We start from the raw sequence: 22,848 nt of genomic DNA, 5'->3' as shown, positions 1-22,848 counted from the left end.
CAGCATTGCAGGACCCCCTATGAATTCTTAGTGCCTGAGAGAGATTTGGGGTGGGCTGGTGGGCTGGAGAGACTTTTCCTACCAACAGGTCGTCTTTCTGCATAGCTCTTTCTCCACAAAATGAACACAAGACTGACTGAAGCCCCTGAAGTACCCTATATGCCAGCCTTACAAGCCCCAGTGACGTTTTGGACTACAACTCCCATCACCCTTACTAGATCCAGACTCTTTTGGATGAGATCAAGTTCCTAGATCCATTTCAATTGGGATCCAGGTCTGGCTTTGGAAAAGGACACTACTACTTTGGTTGCCTTTGTCAGGAGAGAGATGGGGAATGTGACCCTGTTGATTCTACTTGATCCCTTCAAAACCATCAACCCTGGGATCCTTCTAGAGCGGCTAGAGAGTTGGAAGGGACCCCGAGGATCATCTAGTCCAACCCCATTACGAGGATGGAACCTGCAACCTTGGCTTTATCACCACCATGCTCTAACCAACTGAGCTATCCATCTGAATTGGGAGTAGGTCATCCTGCCTTACTTTGCAGACGGGTGTCTCCTGAGGGTGGGTCTTGGTCAGCCCAATGAGTCCTCTAAGGTGGGCTATCACAAGGGTTGATTTTATACCCCATGCTAAGTTCTAATTTAAATTCTGGTTGGGGTCCTCTGGGGAAGTTGGACTGCATTGTTATCAATGTGCTGGTGGCATGCAGCACGGGTGGCGCTGTGGTCTAAACCACTGAGCCTCTTGGGCTTGCCGATCAGGTGGTCAGCGGTTCAAATCCCTGTGACGGGGAGAGCTCCCGTTGCTCTGTCCCAGCTCCTGCCAACCTAGCAGTTCAAAAGCATGCCAGTCCAAGTAAATAAATAGGTACCGCTGCAGCGGAAAGGTAAACGGTGTTTCCATGCACTCTGGTTTCCGTCATGGTGTTCTGTTGTGCCAGAAGCAGTTTAGTCATGCTGGCCACATGACCCGGAAAGCTGTCTGTGGACAAATGCCGGTTTCCTCGGCCTGAAAGCGAGATGAGCGCCACAACCCCATAGTTGCCTTTGACTGGACTTAGCCGTCCAGGGGTCCTTTACCGTTTACTTACCATCACTTCTCCTTTACATCCCCAGGTGTGACAATGGATGTGCTAGACTGGCGTCTACGCTCAGTAATGGACTGGATGAAAACCAATAAACTGAAACTAGATCCAGGACTGCCTCTGGAAGCTGTGCAGAAATTGCAGCTAGTGCAGAATTCAGCAGCCAGATAGCTGATTGGGTCCAGGAGAGGACCTCCAGGCAGAGGTTCAGAATGTATACAAGGGGAATAAAAGGCAGGCTATCCACCTGCCAGAGGACTGGCCTAATCACAGATGCTCCAGATGGCACTATTAGTCTGCTCAGAAAATACGGTTTGCCACAAGCCAGTTTTAAGATTTGATGTACCAACCCGAGTTATGTGCTTTGGATGAGGCTTACCAACCACAGCACCTGTAGGGTTCCAGGCAAGGAATGGCTGCGATGCCACTCTGCAGCTGCTGACATCTGCAGGTGCAAGTTGCATAGGACCTTGATAAGTCTTATGATGCTGTGGTGGAGCAGGAAGTCACACGCAGTTGTGGCTTGGGTCGACATGGGGCAAAGCTTTTGTTTGCAGGAAGATCTGGCAGTAAGTAGCAAGTCACGAATGGCAAAATATAAGGACACATTTAATAAAGAATTTTTTTTAATTAAAAAACCCCCTCCAAACAGATCATGTCTGGAAATATTTTTTTAAAAACCCACAATGGGAGAACACTTAAAATGTGAGAGCAGGAAATCTTTCTCTGCTAAAACACAGCAGAACTTTCCAGTTACAGACTACATAATTCCTGTACCTTTATAAAGCATATTGTACAGCCTCCAAAGGTGGATGCCATTTACCACGCTGGAGAAACCGAGGCACTACATGTTAGTTTCTATGTCTTGGCATATACAGCAGCATGTGGTGGTCACACAGTTGAGTTGCCACGATGGACTACACCATTCAAGACTGCATCCTGAAATCACACTTCTGAATGTATTTTAGTTGTAAAACTGTACACAAATGGAAAACTGGCTTAGCAGGCAAAAGGGCTGTGCCAGAATATTCTCTCTCATATGTGAGGTTTTTTTGGGGGGGGGCGGGAAAAGGATTTTTAAAAAAACACGAGGGATGCCACTTTTGAATACCCCCTCATCTGCAGTCCAAAATGGTCCTGTTTGCTGTACTGCCTCATTCTGCTACATGTGTAAAGCACATTCACAAAAACTGCATATTAATTGCAAACGAAAACAATTGTTTACAAGGCGTACAGTCGCCAGCGGGTTGTGGCCGACGAAATTCAACGGAGCAGTCCCGTTGAAATGACGAACCTAAGCAAATTATGTGCATTCGTTTCAATGTGCCTCCTCTGAGTAGGAGTAACATTGGGTACAACCAGTCATGTCTAGTCTGGCCCCAACCTCTGTGGCTTGAAGCAGGGGTTTTGTAGGCTCTCAGGACCGGGCAGTGATGGGGCTGAGTCACATGTGAACTCTTGTTCCCCATTCCTCCAAACTCTCCTGGTGTTTGCACAAAGGTTTAAAAATAAGCTTGTCATGCCGACTTAGCAAGTTTTTCTTCCTTGCTTAGCTTACGATGGTAGTGGTTGACCTCCCCCCCCCCCCCCCGAAAATTCTGCCACTCTTACTGGAACTGATTTCTGTGTACACCACGGCTTCCTACAGATTTCATGTCCCAGACTTGCCTTGGCACGCCAAGAGAAATCCCCCTCAGAAGATGCAGCTGAGACAGCTCTTTCTCAATCTCGGCAAGCCAGGTTCGCATGCAAATGGAAGGTCAGGACTCTAGCAAAAACGGATTGGAAGAGAAGCACCAAAGAGCAACTCAAGTGCCCAGATTGTTCTGTCATCTACTTATCCACAGTGAAATGGGAACAACCCTTTGGGAACACAAAGAATCGGCTCCAGAAGTCTCTTCTACATCTTCTCAATGTGGGAAGCACAGCCCAGGTATGTCAGAGCCCAGAGCGAAAGGTCAAGGCATACGGTTTGTGTTGATCCCACAATCATAAAGCAAAGCATGTTTCTTTTTCAGGAAGGCTGAAGGCACTACTTGATTTTTCAATGCTTAGCTCTTTCATAACCTTTCCCCACCCCAAACAAGGCTGACATTTTGAAAAGGTGTGCTTGAGCAAAGCCTTTAAGCTTTCTCCCTTCCGCCGTGCCGTGAAGAATGGTCCCTTTTCGTAAGGCAAAGTCCGTCCAAGAAGAAGCTCCCCTCCTCCATCTCTGCAGGCACAATTCATAAACGCTTTCTATAATGGTCCATGTTTTAAGAAATGTATAAAATCAAGTTCTGGTGGCTTTGGGAAGAAAAGTGGGGGAGGGAAGTGTCAAGGTCCAGTAAGTCCTGAGTGTTTGTAAAAAAACCCAAATGGAAATAAATACACGGACAAGTTTGTTTTTCCTCTTCCCAAAAGCAGCTTTGGCTGACGTCACTTGGCTGCAACTCTAGAAATCATCCATTCTAAACCAGCTGGAAGGCTGCAGGGAGCAGAGAGGAAGAGTTAGTGATGGGGAAATCACAAAGCACAGCTCCTGGTAAACAACCCATATTATCACTGCTGTCTGACAAGGGACAAGTGCCTTGTCTTCCTCCTAATTTGTTCTTTTCATCGTAAAGGTAAAGGGACCCCTGACCATTAGGTCCAGTCGTGACCAACTCTGGGGTTGCGGCACTCATCTCGCTTTATTGGCCAAGGAAGCCAGCGTACAGCTTCCGGGTCATGTAGCCAGCATGACTAAGCCGCTTCTGGCGAACCAGAGCAGCGCACGGAAACGCCGTTTACCTTCCCGCTGGAGCGGTACCTATTTATCTACTTGCCCTTTGACGTGCTTTTGAACTGCTAGGTTAGTAGGATCAGGGACCGAACAACGGGAGCTCACCCCGTCGTGGGGATTCGAACCGCTGACCTTCTGATCAGCAAGTCCTAGGCTCTGTGGTTTAACCCACAGCGCCACCCGTGTCCCTTCTTCTCATCATATCTCCATCCTAAACCCAGACTGAGGGCTCACCCACACTGTCCTCCTACTTTCCTTCGGGGAAACGTGCTGTTTACTCAACATCAATCAGTTTTTCTGCAGACTGACATTTGTTCCAATTCAGTGGCAAACTATAGAAAGCACAGAACAAGCGGAAAACCTCTCGGATTCTTACTTTCTAGGCCAACGACAAGCAGAACTGAGGATGACCCGAGTCAAAAATGGTGAGGCCACATTATCAGAAATAACAAATGTTGACTAAAGTGGGGGACAGAACGGACAATATTTTTCAATTAGAAAAATATTAGGGCAGTCACCGGATTAGAGAAACCTCCGATCAGTTATATGAGTTTTCACTGATTACAGTAAACGAATTTATGTTCGTAAGAAAGAACAAGACTTTGTATATCATTCCTCCTTCTGTCCCACCCTTTATGTCTCCTTTGCCTCACAATCAGGATGCAGATTTGTAAGAGATAAAAACACTGGTGCCTAAGACTTAAAGTCCCAGGATCCTTTAAAACAAAATCTGGGCAAAATTGGTGAAGTAGCAAAAGTTTATTGAAAGAAAAAATGGTTAACACGAGCTAAATTTGCAAACCTTGTCAAAGTCTATACATCCTATTGTTCTGCAGGCAGTTGCTTAAAAACATCCTTTTAAAATGGCCAAGTTATGAATTGAGGTCTTTAGACCTGCAAAGCATTACTAAAAGCATCCTTAAAATTATAAAAAAACACACATGGAAAGGCAACATATATCTCACAATATTTAAGATGGCAATTGTAACTTGCAATTTCTTTTATATATAAATACTCGTGTTTGTGTTTGTGTGTGTTTGTTGTTTTTTAAACAGCTGGTTTTGGACAATTAAAACAATTTTAATGCACAAATTAAGGGTTTTAGCACTAGAAAACACCAAAAAGCACCAGATCTTGGATGTAAGAAGATGCATCGTTTATTTTGTTTTACTGTGACAGGAACAAACTGCCATGAGCCCTTGGATCACACATTCCTCTCTCCCTCCTCTAGTGTTGTTGCAATTAGCTACACCTTGTCATTTCATCCAGACCTGGCAAACTGTGGCTAATCATATTTTTTTGATCATTTAAAACAAGCCCATTTCAAACCAGAGATGACGAAACTGGCCTAAATGGGTGGTACTCACCCCTCTCCTGTGAGCGCGCAACATCCCTGAATATGCCACGGGTGGTCTTTGATAGAGCTCAAGGTAAGAAAGTTTGAGATCTCAGAGGTAGACATGGAATTTTTGACATCCTGCTTGTTGGCATAAATCAACACAGCTGCATTACGCAGGTCCTGGGGAGAGGAAGAAGAAAATTCCCCGTTTACGTCCAACTCTCTGACCCACACTACTACCCACCCAAAACCATAAGTCTGAACTAACAGCTTAAAGATATGGGAGTCACTCCGTAAAAAAAAAAAAAATCTTCTTAGACAGCCAAATTAATATTTGTAGTAACCAAATGTAGGTCCATCTTAGGTCACCAGAAGATAACGTGTGCAAGATACACATTTGAACTCTGTGTACCTGCAGAATTTGAATTATTCGTCTGACCAGCTTCTGTAGAGCTTAGGGTGTCAAAATCCCCACTCAGCCATGACGGTGATTTTAGGCTGTTCATACCAGTTGTGAATTTACCTGAGGAGATTATTATCCAACCAATTTGCTGTGACTTTACCTGAGGAGATTATTATCTAGCCAATTTACCTGAAGAGATTATTATCTAGCCAATTTGCCTTGAATTTACCTGAGGAGATTATTATCTAGCCAATTTGCTAACCAATATATGGGAGGGGGCCCTTTGTCAAGTGCTTTGCTGAATACAAGATAAATTACATCCACAACATTCTCACAATCCACTAGCCTAGTAAACCAATTTTTAAAAAAGGAATAAGATTAATTTGATGGGATTCAGTCTTTACAAATTCATGTGAGCACCTAATCACTGCATTGTTATTAAAATGCTTACAATTAGACTTGCTTGAACATCAGTTCTAATATCTTTTTCCTGGTGTCAAAAGTCAGCCTGACAGGCCTGTAGTTTTCCAGATGTTCCTTTCCTCCATTTTTGAAGATTGGAACATTGTCTGCCTCCAGTCCTGTGGCATCTTATCCGTTTTTCAGGATTTCTCATAGATGATATGAAAAGGCTCTGAGAGTACACCAACAAAATCCTTCAATACAACTGATCTGCTCCTAAGACTTGGACTCGTTTAAAATAACTAGGTGTTTCCTGGCCGCCTCAGGTGTTGCTGAACTACAACTCCCATCATCCCTTGCCATTGCTAGGGGAGTTGAAGTTTAGCAACATCTGGAGGGCCAAAGGTTCCTCACTTCTGATGGAGATGTATCATCAAGCACCTTAATGAATATTTGGCCTCTTCCCTGAGGCAATTTGTGCTCAACTGTCAAGCCTAGTCTACACATGCAGGCAGCAAAATGAGACGGTAGAATGGAATGCGTTATTCCAGGGTGGGGAATGAATGAATGAATCTTTATTTGCATGGGGATAAGGCCGCTGCTTGCCATGTGAAGACTCCCTGCAAAGACTCACCGGGGAGGAAGGCTCTGGCACAACCTGCTGCCTGCTAAGCTAGCTTTCTACTTGTGGAGAGATTGTTCCAGAGCAGAACATTCAAAAATGAGATCCTCGCCCAGTCTGAAATAAAACAGTCCGTTCGGACCACCACAGAACTCTGCCATCTCAATGGCCACATGCAAGGAAGGCCTTTAGGCAGCACTAGTCCAGCAACTTTGGTGGAGTTGCCCTATGTCCAGAATTTCCCGGACATGGCCGGAATACTACAGTCGGAAGCAGTGTCTGGGTGGAAATCGCTGAAGTGTCTGGGAAAATCTGGACTCATGGCAGCCCATGTTGGTAGTGTAGATTTTGGTGAATACAGTGGTACCTAGGGATAAGTACTTAATTCGTTCCGGAGGTCCGTTCTTAACCTGAAACTGTTCTTAACCTGAAGCACCACTTTAGCTCATGGGGCCTCCTGCTGCTGCCGCCGCGCTGCCATAGCACAATTTCTGTTCTCATCCTGAAGCAAAGTTCTTAACCTGAAGCACTATTTCTGGGTTAGCGGAGTCTGTAACCTGAAGCGTATGTAACCTGAAGCGTAGGTAACCCGAGGTACCACTGTATAATTAAGAATAGCTCAAAAACTCCTCTCTCTCTCTCTCTCGCAAAATCGAGAGAGAGAAAGAAAGAAAGAAAGAAAGAAAGAAAGAAAGAAAGAAGGAAGGAAGGAAGGAAGGAAGGAAGGAAGGAAGGAAGGAAGGAAGGAAGGAAGGAAGAAGATAGAGATGGATAGATGGATAGATAGATAGATGATAGATAGATATAGATAGATAGATGATAGATAGATAGATAGATAGATAGATAGATAGATAGATAGATAGATAGATATAGATAGATGAAAACTCAACAACTTTGCCCCCCGAAAAGCTCAACAAATTGTCCTGATTTTCATTTTTTGAAATATAAGAACCCTCAACTTTGGTTGTCATCAAGCATCATTGGCTCATGGTTAATATACAGCTTGCAAAACAGCCTCACCTCTGTATGCTGTGTGGCAAGGCAGACTCACCTCATGAGCAAGCATCTTGTACAGTTCCTCTTTACTCACTGTCAGCCTCTCGCGGTCTGTGCTATCGATCACCAGAATGACAAACTACAAAGGAAGCAGAAAGCACCAAAAGCTATGAGCTCATCTCGGCAACAGAATCCATAGCTATGGGGCTGAAACCTAAAACCTAGTAAAGCTGGGTGCTGTTGTTTGATCCCTATCAGGAAGCTCTCCCCACCCCACACCCCACCCCACAAGGCTCCACTTCTGTGGAAAGACCTCCCTCTCCTGAAGTTCTCCTAAGTCCAGCTTTTTAGTCTTTCAAATGGCATGTAAAAAAAAAATGAGGCAATCTCCTCTTCTGCACGATGTTCTGGGGGCTCCTCCTAACCCCTCCTGGGCCAATTGGGGGGCGGGCGGGCTGGAGAGAGCCCCCTTGTGGTAGCAGAAGACCTTGCACCTCCGGGTTTTGTTTTCATTTGGATTCATTTGGGGTTTTTTTTATTGTACAGTCATACCTCGGGTTAAATGTGCTTCAGGCTGAGCGCTTTTGGGTTGCGCTCCGCGGTGACCCAGAAGTAACGGAGCGTGTTACTTCCGGGTTTCGCCGCTCGCGCATGCGCAGACGGTCAAAATGATGTCACACGCATGCGCGGAAGCGGCGAATCGTGACCCACGCACGTGCAGACGCGCAGTTGCGTGTTGCGTTCGCTTCTGGGTGCAAATGGGGCTCTGGAACAGATCCCGTTCGTATCCAGAGGCACCACTGTACTGCATTATGAAAAAATAAAATTTTATGGAACAAGAGGGGGAAAGAAGAAGAAAAAATAACATAAAGTAAAGTTGGGCAAAACCTCAAAAAAGCCAAGGAGTGGATGGCAGAGGTCATGGCTGAGCTGGAATTTGGTTATAGGCTCTGTATAGCTCCTGGCTCTGCCACTTAGAAACACTGGAATCTGCTCTATACAAAGTCAGAACAGTGGGTCCATGTAGCCATGTCTACACAGGCTGGCAGCAGCTCTTGGGGTGGGGTTTCGGATAGGAGTCTTTCCCCATCACAACTTGGAGATTTGGGGAACTGAACCTAAGACCTTCCACATTAGGGTTTCCCAGACTTGGGTCTCCAGCAGTTTTTGGACTACCATTCCCATCACTCCTGACCACTGTTCCTGGTACCGAGGGATGATGGGAGTTGTAGCCCAAAAACAGCCAGAAACCTAAGTTTGGGAAACCCAGTTCTACATGCAAAGCAAATGTTTGACCCCTGAGCTACGGCCCTTCCCAGTCGCTTGCTATACACAGCATCAAGTTTATGCAACATACACACACAGAAAGAAAAACTGCTCAATTTATACATGCCAAGGAATAACACATTTGAGTACCAAATTAACATTTTGTCAGAGGGGTAGGGAGAGAAAGAATACACAGGGGCATCGAGTTTCCTCAACTTCTCCCATAAGCGATACATAATTGGTGTGAAAACTGTTTTAAAAAGGGGTGAGGTTTATTTTGGGTGAGTGGATTGTCTTGCTTTGTTGATTTGGTGCCTGGGCAAAAACTGAGAAAACACATAGACGGTGGTTGGGGGAAACGAAGGGGGCGGGAACATTCTGCTTCTAGAAATGTCAAGAATGTCCTCTTGGCAGTCAAACGGACGTGTCTCAGCCTGGCTTTGTTCTGCCAGAGCAGACGGAGAGCTGCGTGTGACGCAGACAGAGCTCAAGTCTCGTTCCTCCCAACAAAATATTATTTTAGCCTCATTCCCAACGACCTGGGAAGAAAGGCTAGCAAAGCCTAGCTAAGCATGGGTTAGGGAGGGTATTTTGCAGTGTAAATATGCCAGGAGGGATAAAATAGTAGACAGAACACGGTTATTTGGGTTTGAGACAACTGTGAATACCGTTAGAGGAACAAGGAAAACTGCCTTTGACTGAGTCAGACTGTGAGTCCATCTAGGCTGGTATTATTTATACAGCCTGTGTGTGACTCTCTGGGGGATCAGGACGGGTCTGTCTTTTCACCTCTCTACCTGAAGATGCCGGAGAGGGACTATGGGCCTTTATGCCTGCAGAGCATGTGCACAATGACTGAGCTATGGTTTTTGTCAGAGGAATCTATCTACCTTATACTGAGTTGATAGCTATTTAATGCTTGCAACCACAGGCCACTGCAAGTATAGTGGTACCTCTGGTTGCGAACAGGATCCGTTCTGGAGCCCCGTTCACAACATGAACAGAACGCAATCCGCGTCTGCACGTGCGTGGGTCACAATTTGTTGCTTCTGCGCATGCGCGTGACATCATTTTGAGCGTCTGCGCATGAACGAGCGGCGAAACCTGGAAGTAACCCTTTCCGGTACTTCCAGGTTGCCGCGGGACGCAACCTGAAAACGCTCAACCTGAAGCAAACATAACACGAGGTGTGACTGTACAATAATATACGCAAGCATACAGCACAAGTAAATATCATCTTCCCTTAAAATCAGATCAAAGTTATAATCCACCTTGGAACTTCTGGGGGTTCACTCTTTTTTAAATTTCAGCTTGCTCAAATTAACACGTCGCCTCTGCAAACCACTGACACTTGGGTTCAAAATTACCGTGTGCATTTTCTACGCTGGAACTTCAAACAGCGCAAGTTGAGGGGACAGATATTTCTGTTCATCAGATAGCAGGTGAGTCACGATGTCCTGAACTGGCCACCAACTACATTGCAACGTGAGGCAATTTCCAGGACAGGCAGTGCAGAACACAATGAACTAAACCCATGACACCAGCCTTCCAAACTTGCACTAGGTCAGAAATTGGTCCTTCCAGCCCAGTGCTGTCTGCAGCAAGTTGGGGAGAAACTCAAGCTGAGCCACCTCATTTGGCCTAAAAGGAAATTTCGGCCAAGCCATGCCCACTAGCCCTACAGATGATGTCAGGTGTGGCGCAAGCTCCCTGCTGAAAGTCCATCAGCTGATGTGCCTTTGTAACTATGCAGGTGAAGGAAAACAGGTCACCTGATGTCATTGTGACATCAGGTACAGTGGTTCCTCTGGTTAATAACTTAATTTGTTCCGGAGGTCCGTTCTTAACCTGAAACTGTTCTTTACCTGAAGCACCACTTTAGCTAATGGGGCCTCCTGCTGCCGTCGCACCGCTGCCGCTCGATTTCTGTTCCCATCCTGAAGCAAAGTTCTTAGCCCGAGGTACTATTTCTGGGTTAGCGGAGTCTGTAACCTGAAGCATCTGTAACCTGAAGTGTCTGTAACCTGAGGTACCACTGTAATTGACAGGCAGGGGTATCATCTGTCTCAGCTCTACCTGGTATACCAAACCTGAGATCTTCCACATGCAAAATATGTCCTTCACTGAGTTATGGCTCTTCTCCAGCCAGAATTGTTAAGCAGCCACTAACACCTAGATCTCACAAACAGCAGGCCAGGAGGCTGTGAATGAACAGCAGCACTTCAGGTTGGGAGTGGAAGCTCAGGAGACTGAGTGCAGCACAATTTGCCTAAGGCAACTTAGTGAGCTCATGGTCAAAACATGATCTGTAGCTCAGTCTTAGTCACTGTTTCAAAGGCAGGGAACCTGGAGCCCTAGTTTATATTGGGAAGGAATTGTCTCCCAGGTCTAATTGGCCAGTGACCCTAGAAGGGCACTTTGAGTCTTCTTCTAACTGCGCATGGCTCAAATAATCTGCATTTCTTTACAGGCACTTTTTTCTGTAAAACACCTAAACCTCTGCTAATCTCACCCCAATCTGGATGGAACAGGTTGCTTTGCAGAAGGTGAATGGGTTGAGAGGCTCATGCTTGCATCCAGGTAGGTAATTTGACAGGGAGATGTGATGTTTTCTAGTGCAGAGGGCCACTCATTCTGGATCTTCTCTACGCTGCAATATTTCTTTTCATGGAATCAGAACTGGGAAGTGCCTAAAAGGTCATCTAAGTCCAGCCCACTACCAGTCCAGAAAATCCACTTCTGCTACAGCCTGCCTGATAAAAGTTGGCCACCCAGCCTCTGCTAATAAGGCAGAGCATCTTCCAAGGTTGTGCCATTAGGAAATTCTCCTAATGTTTAGTCTAACCCCCTAATTTACTTTCGCCTTATTTGGCTGAACCCATGCAGCTCACCTCTGTGTTGGAATAGTAGGTGTGCCAAGTAGACCTCAAGGTTTCCTGCCCACCAATGTCCCACATCAGGAAGTGTGTCTTGCGCAGGACGATTTCCTCCACGTTGCTGCCGATCGTAGGAGATGTGTGCACGACCTCATTCATTAGGCTGGAAGGAGATCAGAGAAGTAAGCCGCCTGAGCCCTCAACAGCTACCTCGCCACCCTCCAACCTGCAAAAATGAGCTGGGCTTATGAGACACGTTGGCCTTCCTCCCCTGGCTCTGATTAACAATCTACAACATCTTGGAGATGCTGGGAAGGCTTGTGACACAGGATTCCTCAACCCGAATCTCTACGGAAGTGGCAAGACTACAACTCCCATCTTCCCTGGCGATTGGCCATGGTGGGTGAAGCTGATGGGAGGCCACCAACATTTGGAAGGGTCCAGACTGGAGGGTAAGGCTGATTTCCGGCAACAATAACCCTGCGTTGGCATTGGGGAGCTGTGCAATACACAGCTTTGTGCAATACACAAAGGCCAATGGGAAAAGGTTGTTGTGGTTGTTAGAATTTGTATACTGCCCTATACCTGCAGGTCTCAGGGTGGTTCACAAGATAAAATCACAAGATAAAAATACAAAACACATTTTTTAAAAAACTCAAGAATTCGCCCCTCCCAAACACATTTTTTAAAGGGCATTGGATGTCAATCAGCCAAAGGCCTGGTTAAAGAGGAATGTTTTTGCCTGGCTCCTAGAGGTATACAGTATAATGAAGGTGCCAGAAGAATCTCCCTGGGAAGAACATTCCACATCACAGTGTTCAACCCAAGGCCTGAGGGCTACATGTGGGCCACATGCTGGCTAGGGGTGATGGGGGCTGGAGCCCAGGAAGAACATGTCGTCTCTCTCTCATGTCGTCTTGGAGACAACAGCAAAAGCATAAGCTATACACAAACAGAAGTTCCCAGCATACTGTGCTGGAATGTAAACAGACATGTGACATGCAACAATCTCACGCCTGTTCTTTAAGGTGGAATGGAAATGTCAACAGTGACGCCTACATCAGGGATGAAGGGCCTGTGGCGTTCACAATGATGCTGAACAACAGTACCCATAATCCCTTGGGCCATGCTGGCTAGGGGTAATGGGGGCTGGAGCCCAGGAACCACTGGATGGCCAGAGGCTACCAATCCCTGACCTACATTAAACCAAAAGGGAGAGAGAATTACGGACTTCTAAAACAAGTGTAGGATGGGGAAGTCCTCCCAACAGAAAGCACTTTGTTGATTTCAGCTGAATCCCTATTAGGTCCTCTTAGATCCCAGAATGCAGATTCCTTGAGGTTTAGCTGATCTATCTATCTTTCTTTATTATTATATTATATTATATTATATTATATTATATTATATTATATTATATTATATTGTATTATGTTTTATATTATATTTCAGGTATTGTCTTTGGGTACAAAGAGTTGTATTCAGCTAAGTTCTAGCACCACCCATAGCGAGTGCTACCCATAGTGAATTAAATTGCACCATTTAGGTACAAAAGGCCCATATCTGCACGTCACACAATATTGTGAACAAGCAACATGCAAGTGTACACTGTCTGGTCACTTCTACTTTGCTCCTTTACAGGGTGCGAACAAGAAAAACTAACCAGGAAGCCTTGGCTTCCTGTTATGTCCAAATCAGTAATTGTCTTCTCCTTATCAAGCAACGATTATTAGTCAGTTGTTGGCTGTTATCAGGAAGCCGAACAAACCATGAGTCCTGGTTCAGACATAACAGGAAGCAAAGGCGTCCTGGTTTGTTTCTCCCCATCTCGTGAGGCCGGGGAGAAGCAAAGTGGGAGCAACTGGTCAGTGCTCAGCAGGCATTGCATCACAATAAGAGTGGCTTTTTGCAATGTGCAAACATGACCTGTATGAATCTCCCCATGTGTGAGGCACAGTTTAGCCCTGACATTTGAAACAGGCTCAGTCTTGCACCAAGTTCCAATGCAGCCTGTGTATGCACCATACATCTAAAGCACATTTAAAGCAAACTCCCCCCTCAAAATTGGAGTTTACTCTTCACAAAGCTATCATTCCCAGCAGCCTTAAACTACAGTTCCCAGGATTCTGTGCGTGGTTGCGTTAAATGTATGGTGTGCATGCTTCACAGAACCCCTCATAGCTAACCAGTAAGTTGAACATAAATAAAAATTCAATGTGTGATGGAGGTACTCACAACTGGTAGAGGATGGTGGTTTTCCCAGCATTGTCCAAGCCAATTATTATTACTTTATGCTCTGGAGGGGAACAAAACATAGCAGATGTTCAAGATTTTGATAAACAAGTTTCCAAGGAAAATACAGTTTGAGATTTATTTAACTGGTCCATACATTGAACTGTGATCGGGGAGTTGGAGAAAAAGTAAAGTTGAAGGGTAGCTTTTTGCCCAATATCACCAATGGAATAATGGCTGGGGGGTGGGGTGGGGGGCACAGCCTTATACTGTTTTATGGACTCAGTGGGTAGCGCTGTGGTCTAAACCACAGAGCCTAGGGCTTGCTGATCAGAAGGTCAGCGGTTCGAATCCCCGTGACGGTGTGAGCTCCCGTTGCTTGGTCCCTGCTCCTGCAAACCTAGCAGTTCGAAAGCACATCAAAGTGCAAGTAGATAAATAGGTACCGCTCCGGCGGGAAGGTAAACAGCGTTTCCGTGCGCTGCTCTGGTTCGCCAGAAGCGGCTTAGTCATGCTGGCCACATGACCCAGAAGCTGTCTGTGGACAAATGCCAGCTCCCTCAGCCTACAGAGAGCGCAACCCCAGAGTCGTCCGCGGCTGGACCTAACGGTCACGGGTACTTTTATCTTCACCCTAGAATCATTTGCATGCACAACTTTAAACAACAACACCACCTGTACAGTGGTACCTCGGGTTACATATGCTTCAGGTTACATATGCTTCAGGTTACAGACTCCGCTAATCCAGAAATAGTGCTTCAGCTTAAGAACTTTGCTTCAGGATGAGAACAGAAATCGTGCAGCGGTGGCGCAGCGGCAGCAGGAGGCCCCATTAGCTAAAGTGGTGCTTCAGGTTAAGAACAATTTCAGGTTAAGAACGGATCTCCGGAACGAATTAAGTACTTAACCTGAGGTACCACTGTAGTTGATTAAGAGATTTCCAGGGGTGCCCCACTCCTCAGAAATGCCACGGGCCATTGCAGTAACACTTTGCTCTTATTACCAAATTTAGACTCCACGCATGTACCAAACATGCTTATTCACAGCTATTCTGAAAGTTCTACCAGTCTGAGTCAGCCATCCCAATCAGGTTTCGACTTTTGACTACAAGGTGAACGTGACTTTTCTCAAACTCTTCCAAGGAGCTCACCTCTCTCAGGTGACCATGCGTTTTACTTCCTCATCCTCTGGTATATTTCATTTGAAGGGTTGCCTATCTAAGTCCAGTTGAAATGTCACTCACCCCAAGAAGGCAGAAAGGGGGAGGGAGGGGTGCTGAACATGCCCATCATCAACAGTTAGCAGCTAGAGAGTAGACTGAGCAGCGATGTTGGGTTCTCCTGATCAAAATCTTCCCCGTTCTGGCAGGATGGACTAAATTTCTATTTAAGTTACAGGGACGCGGGTGGCGCTGTGGGTAAAACCTCAGCGCCTAGGACTTGCCGATCATATGGTCAGCGGTTCGAATGCCCGCGGCGGGGTGAGCTCCCTTCATTCGGTCCCAGCTCCTGCCCACCTAGCAGTTCGAAAGCACCCTTAAGTGCAAGTAGATAAATAGGTACCGCTTTCTAGCGGGAAGGTAAATGGCGTTTCCGTGTGCTGCGCTGGTGCAGGCTCGCCAGAGCAGCTTCGTCACGCTGGCCACGTGATCCGGAAGTGTCTTCTGACAGCGCTGGCTCCCAGCCTCTTAAGCAAGATGAGCACGCAACCCCAGAGTCGGTCACGACTGGCCCGTACGGGCAGGGGTACCTTTACCCTTTACCTTTAATTCTTTCTAGATTTGCATCTATGCCATAAATGTGCATGTGCTAATAGTGTGTGTGTGTGTGTGTGTGTGTGTGTGAGAGAGAGAGAGAGAGAGAGAGAGAGAGAGAGAGAGAGAGAGAGGAGAGAGAGAGATGTTTCCTAACCTTGCTTGGAGTGCAAAGCGCCCCTTTTTCTGCACACTTTCAAAGCAGCAAACTGAAAAAGGAAGAGTTAGGAATGGAAGCTGCATGACCCAAACTCTCCTTGGTAGCAATGGCAGTAAAGCAGAAAACTATCATCCTCTAGCTAGCATATTCCCCTGTGCACAAGAAGACTACCGCCATGCTGCCCAAGTTTCGGTGACAAAGAGCAATTCAGCATTCTTATAAACAGGAACAGAAAGTTTCTTATGCAAAGACGCTCAGTTGTCATACATGCATAACCTTTTGCAGCTGAAACAGTGGCTACATATGACTAGTTTGACTGGAAGACAACAAACAGCAGGCATAATATGTCCTGGAGCATCCCAAACTCAGCCTTTTCCCATGCCAGTGTGTCCCTCTCTAGACATCCTTGTGCAACTGCCAAGGCCCCATCAACCCAGCCTTGCATCCTCACACAACACCCCGCCCTCCCGCTGGGGAGCTGTCATTACAAATTACTGACAATGAACCAAACTCAAATAGCAACTGTTTGGCACAGATCAGAGGAGCACCAACACTGGAGAAACTCGCAGTGATGTACGAGTCTCTCTAAGGATGGGTCCGGCTCTGTTTCTATATTTCCAAAAGCTGCGGCATCCACACCGACCAAGCAATCTTTTGCTATCGCACATAACACCAAGCTATGGTTTATTCATCCCGTCCAGCCTCTTTCAGTGTGGTGACTTTACTGCCAACAAAGAACCCTTGTCGTCCCTTCCAACTCTACAATTCTATGAAAACCATGACCTGAAGCCATGGTTTGTTCTTGGGTTATGAACCTTGATTGTTTTAACTGTGGCATTATGTGTGTGACCCCAGTCGCCTTCCATAACCATGGTTTCTACGACCACCCCACCCTAGATTTTCACCAAACTACAAAGGCATAAGGTAAGAAGAGCTGGGGGGCGGGGGCGGGATCCAAATTTGAGGTAATTAAGCCATGGTTTGTTTGGTCACCCATATGATGAGTTGTGGTTTGTTTCAAAAACAAACCATGACTTAGTATTAGGAGCCAAGCAAACCAACACGTGGACTGCAGTGTGTGCACTTACTTTGTCGTTCCCTTTTTTCATTACAGTGGTACCTTGGTTCTCAAACTCAATCAGTTCCGGAAGTCCGTTCCAAAACCAAGGCGTTCCAAAACCAAGGCGCACTTTCCCATAGAAAGTAATGCAAAACGGATTAATCCGTTCCAGACTTTTGAAAACAACCCCTAAAACAGCAATTTAACATGAATTTTACTTTCTAACGAGACCATTGATCTATAAAACGAAAGCAATAAACAATGTACTGCAGACACTCAATCAATCAATCAATCAATCAGTCAGTAGCTGAATTGGGTTCCACACAGTCACAAAAGCAAAACATAAAGAGCCTCAAAAACCAAAACGCAAAATAAAAAGCAAAAACAGACAGACCTCAACGTAACACTCAAAACAGAACTGTGGCACTCAAATCGGAAGCGTAACACTCAAAACAGAGCACGTTCAGCTTCTGAAAAAAAGTTCGCAAACTTACTTCCGGGTTTGCAGTGTTTGGGTTCCAAGTTGTTTGAGTACCAAGGCGTTTGAGAACCAAGGCACCACTGTACTTGCCCCTTGCATTACCAAGAACCTCAGAGAGCTCAAACAGGAACCTCAATTCGAATTAAGCTACAAGAAAGCAAAGACTTGGAAGCAAATGTTGCATTTCCCACAACCCCCAGCCAATGTAGCAAAGGCATCAGAGCACACAATTGTGGAGTCCAAAGGATGCCTGGAGCAAAGGAAAAGTTTGGCACAAGCTGCATATGGCCTTTATACTTCTTTCTATTCCTATCAGGGGGGAAATCAGGTACGAAAGGAATTTCACTTTCCTCCGTTCCATCCCTTGGGCACTTTAGAAACCAACTTTGCAGCAGAGTACACAGAAGAAATCGGGACACAAAACAAACAGGTTGTACCTGGTTATGGCCGAGGTTAAAAGCCAAGACTGCAGCGAACAACTCCCCACCCGACAAGTGTTTTAGGTCATGAACATTTCAGGAAAAGTTTGTTTTACGCTGCAAGTTGTAGGTGATAATCTGTCTCTCTCCATCTCCCACATACGGCTAGGGTAAAAATTCCATATATGGCCAGATTAGGTAACAAGAAAGGCTTTTTTGTTGTTTTTGGCCAAGAGCCATGTTTTAAAATATCAGCTCCCTACCTATTAAGAAAGTGTTTGGTGGCTCCATCAGATAAACAGTTAAATTGCTTTCTGGAGAAGGAAGGAAATTCTACTGCAAGGTAAAGAATCAACACAATGGAAGAATTGGTTTTCTCCAGAGACATATCCCAAGACTGGCCTCACATAACAGACTCCATTAGTGGTTTTGTTATGTTCTGTGGTATTTTATGCATTACGACTTGCTGTTACTTTAATTAAGTGTAGCTTAGTAATTCTTTGTTGCAACTGTTAAGTGCAAACTGTTCAATTATTATTTGCTGAAACTTAATTTTACTGTTTGCTTTGTTATATTCTAATGGATGATCAAATATTGCTTTATTTGATATACACATGTAGTTTATTTTAGTTATGATTTTATTATAACTTGTTTGCATTGCCTCAGATTGTTATGAGGTGTGTGGTCTTTGCTGTGTATTTTGTTGTTTCTTCAGCTTATAAATCGCCTTGTATAGACAGGCGGTGTACAAATTAAAAGTGAAGAAGTGAATAATTAACTGCATGGTCTCAAGCGTCGGAAATAACACATGAGGCATGTATGCACACACACACACACACAAAATTGGAATTAAGGAAACTTTTTCAGCCAAGGGCCACATGTGCTCATACAGAGCCCCCCAGGGGCCAGATGCAAACTAGGTACAGTCGCACCTTGGATCCCGAACGCCTTGGTACTCAGACGTTTTGGCTCCCGAACACCACAACCCCGGAAGTGAGTGTTCTGGTTTGCGAACGCTCTTTGGAACCCAAACGTCTGCTGCAGCTTCCAATTGGCTGTAGGAAGCAGTGCCTTGGTTCCCAAACGTTTTGGAAGTCGAACGGAGATTCCATTTGACTTCCGAGGTACAACTGTAGTCTTTGTTGTTGTCAAACAAGCTAACACAGGGATGCCTACATCAGGGATGAAAGGCCTGTGGCGTTCACAATGATGCTGAACAACAGTACCCATAATCCCTTGGGCCATGCTGGCTAGGGGTGATGGGGGCTGGAGCCCAGGAACAGCAGGATGGCCAAAGGTTACCCATCCCTGACCTACATTAAACCAAAAGGGAGAGAGAATGACGGACTTCTAAAACAAGTGTAGGGTGGGGAAGTCCTCCCAACAGAAAGCGCTTTGTTGATTTCAGCTAAATCCCTATTAGGTCCTCTTAGATCCCAGAATGCAGATTCCTTGAAGTTTAGCTGATCTATCTATCTATCTATCTATCTATCTATCTATCTATCTATCTATCGGAAGCTGCGCTTCGGTTTCTGAACGTTTTGGAAGTTGGACAGACTTCCGGAATGGATTCCGTTCGACTTCCAAGGTACGACTGTACAGCGATGGATGAGACTCTTGCCTGCAGTAGGCTAAATTCTAGCTGCGCAGAAGCCAGAGCTTTCAACAAACAAATCTCTCCATCCATTGCAAGCAAGAGGCATCATCACACTTCAAAGACACATCTAGCTAAGGAAGAGCACCCAGGGAGGGTGAGGAGCAGGGCAAGAGAATGTCTAGTTGCCATTTTGGGGCAAGGCGGCTCCAATGTTTTATTTTCCAAATGATGAACTGGCTGTGATTGATTCTCAGTTAAACATCCGGCTAGTTCAGATGACAACCTTGAACTAGGTTAAGAGCTTTGAGAACTTCAAAGAAGAAAAGTCGCTTGATCCAGGAACAGCCCACATATATATTTGGGTATTATTAATGCCGACTGCTCCTGCTCAGGCTGTAAAGAAAAAGCATTTTGGTTCCAGAAATTCATTCCAATCATAAAATACAGTGGTACCTCGGGTTACATACACTTCAGGTTACATACGCTTCAGGTTACAGACTCCGCTAATCCAGAAATAGTACCTCGAATTAAGAACTTTGCTTCAGGATGAGAACAGAAATCGTGCTCTGGTGGCGTGGCAGCAGCACGAGGCCCCATTAGCTAAAGTGGTGCTTCAGGTTAAGAACAGTTTCAGGTTAAGAACGGACCTCTGGAACGAATTAAGTACTTAACCCGAGGTACCTGTATAACAGACAGAATTCTACAGGATGTGGTGTCAGTGGGTAAAAACAGTCCCGATCCAATGATCCCCAGGCATGCGCCTCCAGATGGTGGAGATGTCAGGTGCAAAACACACCTGGCTAATTTCGAACCCTGACAGCCTCCTTCATCCTGGGGCTTGGGACTACAACCTCCATCAGCCATGATAACATGGCTTTGCTGGTGGAGGCTGCTGGGAGCTGTAGTTCTGAAGGACTCCAAGTTGGAAAAAGGCTGCATTCTCTGGCCCAGGACAGCTGTGTGTTCAATACATGCACACACACACACACCAGTTTGTAGCACTTTGAACAAGGTCTGTCTGCACACATTTGCAAGTATGCGTGCGTCTTACATGCAGGTTTGTGCCTGCTTTGTGAAAATATTCACAGGGAAATATTCTCCTACTTACACATGCGGTCACAAGTGTTTCTACAGGAGTGTGAAGGAGCCTCTGCGTATAAACGTGTATTTAGAAGCGGAAATGCAAAACTTGCCAGCATGCAAGTGGTGTGCAAGACAAGAATCTCTCACAAAGAGGTCTTTATCACTTCCCACCCCCCAAGGTCTTAAAAGGCTCTGAGCAGAAGCGGTTTTTTCATTGTCAGACAAAAGGGCCCCACCAACATGAAAGATGGTCTGAACAAAGGATGGAAAATCCCTTTGCCACCAAACACCTGCCTGAGCAAGCGAGCTGTACCAAACACAGACAACAAGAGGGGCTGTGCCGCCCCCCCCCACACACACACAAAAAAAAGAAAACCTCTGAACCTTCCACAGTTTCCTGTAGTCACCAGGAGGAGGGTGGTGGCTTCCTCTCACAGCCAACACACAACATTCCCCAAGGAAATGGATTTGTCTAGATCAGTGGTGTCCAAACTTTTTTCAAAGAGGGCCAGATTTGATGAAGTGAAGGGCCGTGAGGGCCGACCAAAGTTGTTAACCTTTTTTTAGGATTGAAATTCTTGAGGGTTTTACCCCAGGAAATAAGCTATAAACTGTCACAGGGGCTGGATTAAACCAACCAGCGGGCCGGATTCAGCCCCCAAAACGGACTTTGGACATGCCTGGTCTAGATCTTCTTGCTCTATTGTCCGTCTGGATTCAAACGGAAAATACACAGAGAGGTACAAGAGCTCCAGGTTTTCCTCCTCCCAATAACTTCACATTTAAACGCAGCTGTCAAAGGCAGCCTTTGCTCGTTCCCTTATCCCATCTGTTCCCCAACAGACTTTCTCCTCCTCCTCTACATCTAAGAGACACACACACACACACACACACACACACACAACACTTCACACACACCCCAGCCTGCCCTCTTAATAACACATATCCAGTCAGTTTTTTGCCCTCACCAGACAGAAGTTATTTAACCTAGCAAGCGTGCCAGGCACATATTGAGTTATGCATACGTCAGCTGGCTCTGTACACCGCAGCCCACAAGGAAACATGAAAGATGCTAATTGCTTCAGAGAAAACGCTGCATTATAGATGATCAACAGCAACGTCCCTCCAAGCTTTCAGGATCAGTCACCCTGTAGAGTTGGATGGGACCTCAGGGGTCATCTAGTCCAACCCCCTGCAATGCAGGAATCACAAGTAGACCGTTGGATGGCAGATGGCAGATGCCCACACAGGTGTCATTCTGCCACCTGCCGCTTCGTAACATGGAAATCTCTTTCCAACGATAACACAATTCAGGCACCACACACACACACACACACACACACACACACAGAAGGCTCCTTCTGCACTGTTTTTAAACAGCATCATACCACTTTAAACAGACCCCACCCAAAGAACCCTGGGAGTTGTAGTGCTGAGCAATGTCCCTATATATACTAAGGGTGCTGAGCAATGTCCCTATATGCTTCACAAAGCTACGAAAATGTCCACCCCACCCCCCTTTCACAGGGAGTTCTGGGAATTGCAGATCTGTCAGAGAAACAGGGGGTCTGCTAACAACTCTCGGCGCCCTTATCAAACTACAGCTCCCAGAATTCTTTGGGGGAATCCATGGCTGTTTAAAGTGGTATCATAGTGCTTTAAATGTGCAGTGCAAACGAGGCCACCGTGCCAACTCTCTTTGCACCCAACTTGCAGGAAAAGCCATTCTTTCCACAGCAGCCCAGGGCTTCTTTCTTCTGGTGTGTTGAAAAGGTCAGGGCTCGTCTCCCCCTCCCCTCCATTTCACCCTCCCAGATGGCCTTAAATTCCTTGAAAGGGGACGAGGAGGGGAGAGAAAGTGACTGAAGAAAGGAGACAAAAACAAATGCGGAGAGAAGACGAGGGGGGGGGAACCAAAAGAGGAGAGCAAAAGGAAGCAAGGGGGGGGGGGACCCGCCAGGGAAGGAGAAAAATCACACAAAGGAATGGAAACCAGAGCGAAGTCCATAAAAAGAGAAAGGAGGATGGATGCAAAGTTTGCAACAAAAGAGGGGGAAACAGGGAGGAGAGGAAGGAAGGCAGGGGGGGGAACGAGGCAAGGTGCAGGGGCGACGAGAAAGCCTGGGGGGTTCCTACCGCGGCTTCCGAAAACGCTCAGCAGCTTCGCGAAGATCTGCCCCATATCGGAGCCCCGCAGCCGCCTAAGCGAGCCCTGTCCCCAGCCCCGCTTTATAGCCTCGGCCGGTGACGCGTCCAGGGGAGAGGCGCGCCCGCGCTCCGGCTCCGCCTCCTCCTCCTCCTGCGCGCCTCC

The 22,848-nt window shown here is 46.2% G+C and overlaps 1 protein-coding gene across 1 annotated transcript; it reads right to left on the bottom strand.

Moving 5' to 3' along the window:
* Positions 1 to 1,695: 1,695 nt before the first annotated feature.
* ARL5C (ARF like GTPase 5C) lies at positions 1,696 to 22,796 on the bottom strand. Its single transcript, XM_028702736.2, has 6 exons — positions 22,674 to 22,796; positions 13,988 to 14,048; positions 11,771 to 11,918; positions 7,669 to 7,752; positions 5,219 to 5,370; positions 1,696 to 3,554 (listed from the first exon to the last, which is right to left on the bottom strand). Exons 1-6 carry the CDS (start codon positions 22,717 to 22,719, stop codon positions 3,506 to 3,508), a joined length of 540 nt encoding a protein of 179 aa, XP_028558569.2. The 5' UTR covers positions 22,720 to 22,796; the 3' UTR covers positions 1,696 to 3,505.
* Between the last annotated feature and the right edge of the window lie 52 nt (positions 22,797 to 22,848).

This window comes from Podarcis muralis, chromosome 13 (assembly GCF_964188315.1).
Source record: "Podarcis muralis chromosome 13, rPodMur119.hap1.1, whole genome shotgun sequence".
Lineage (NCBI taxonomy): Eukaryota > Metazoa > Chordata > Lepidosauria > Squamata > Lacertidae > Podarcis > Podarcis muralis.
This window is presented reverse-complemented; position numbering and strand designations above follow the sequence as displayed.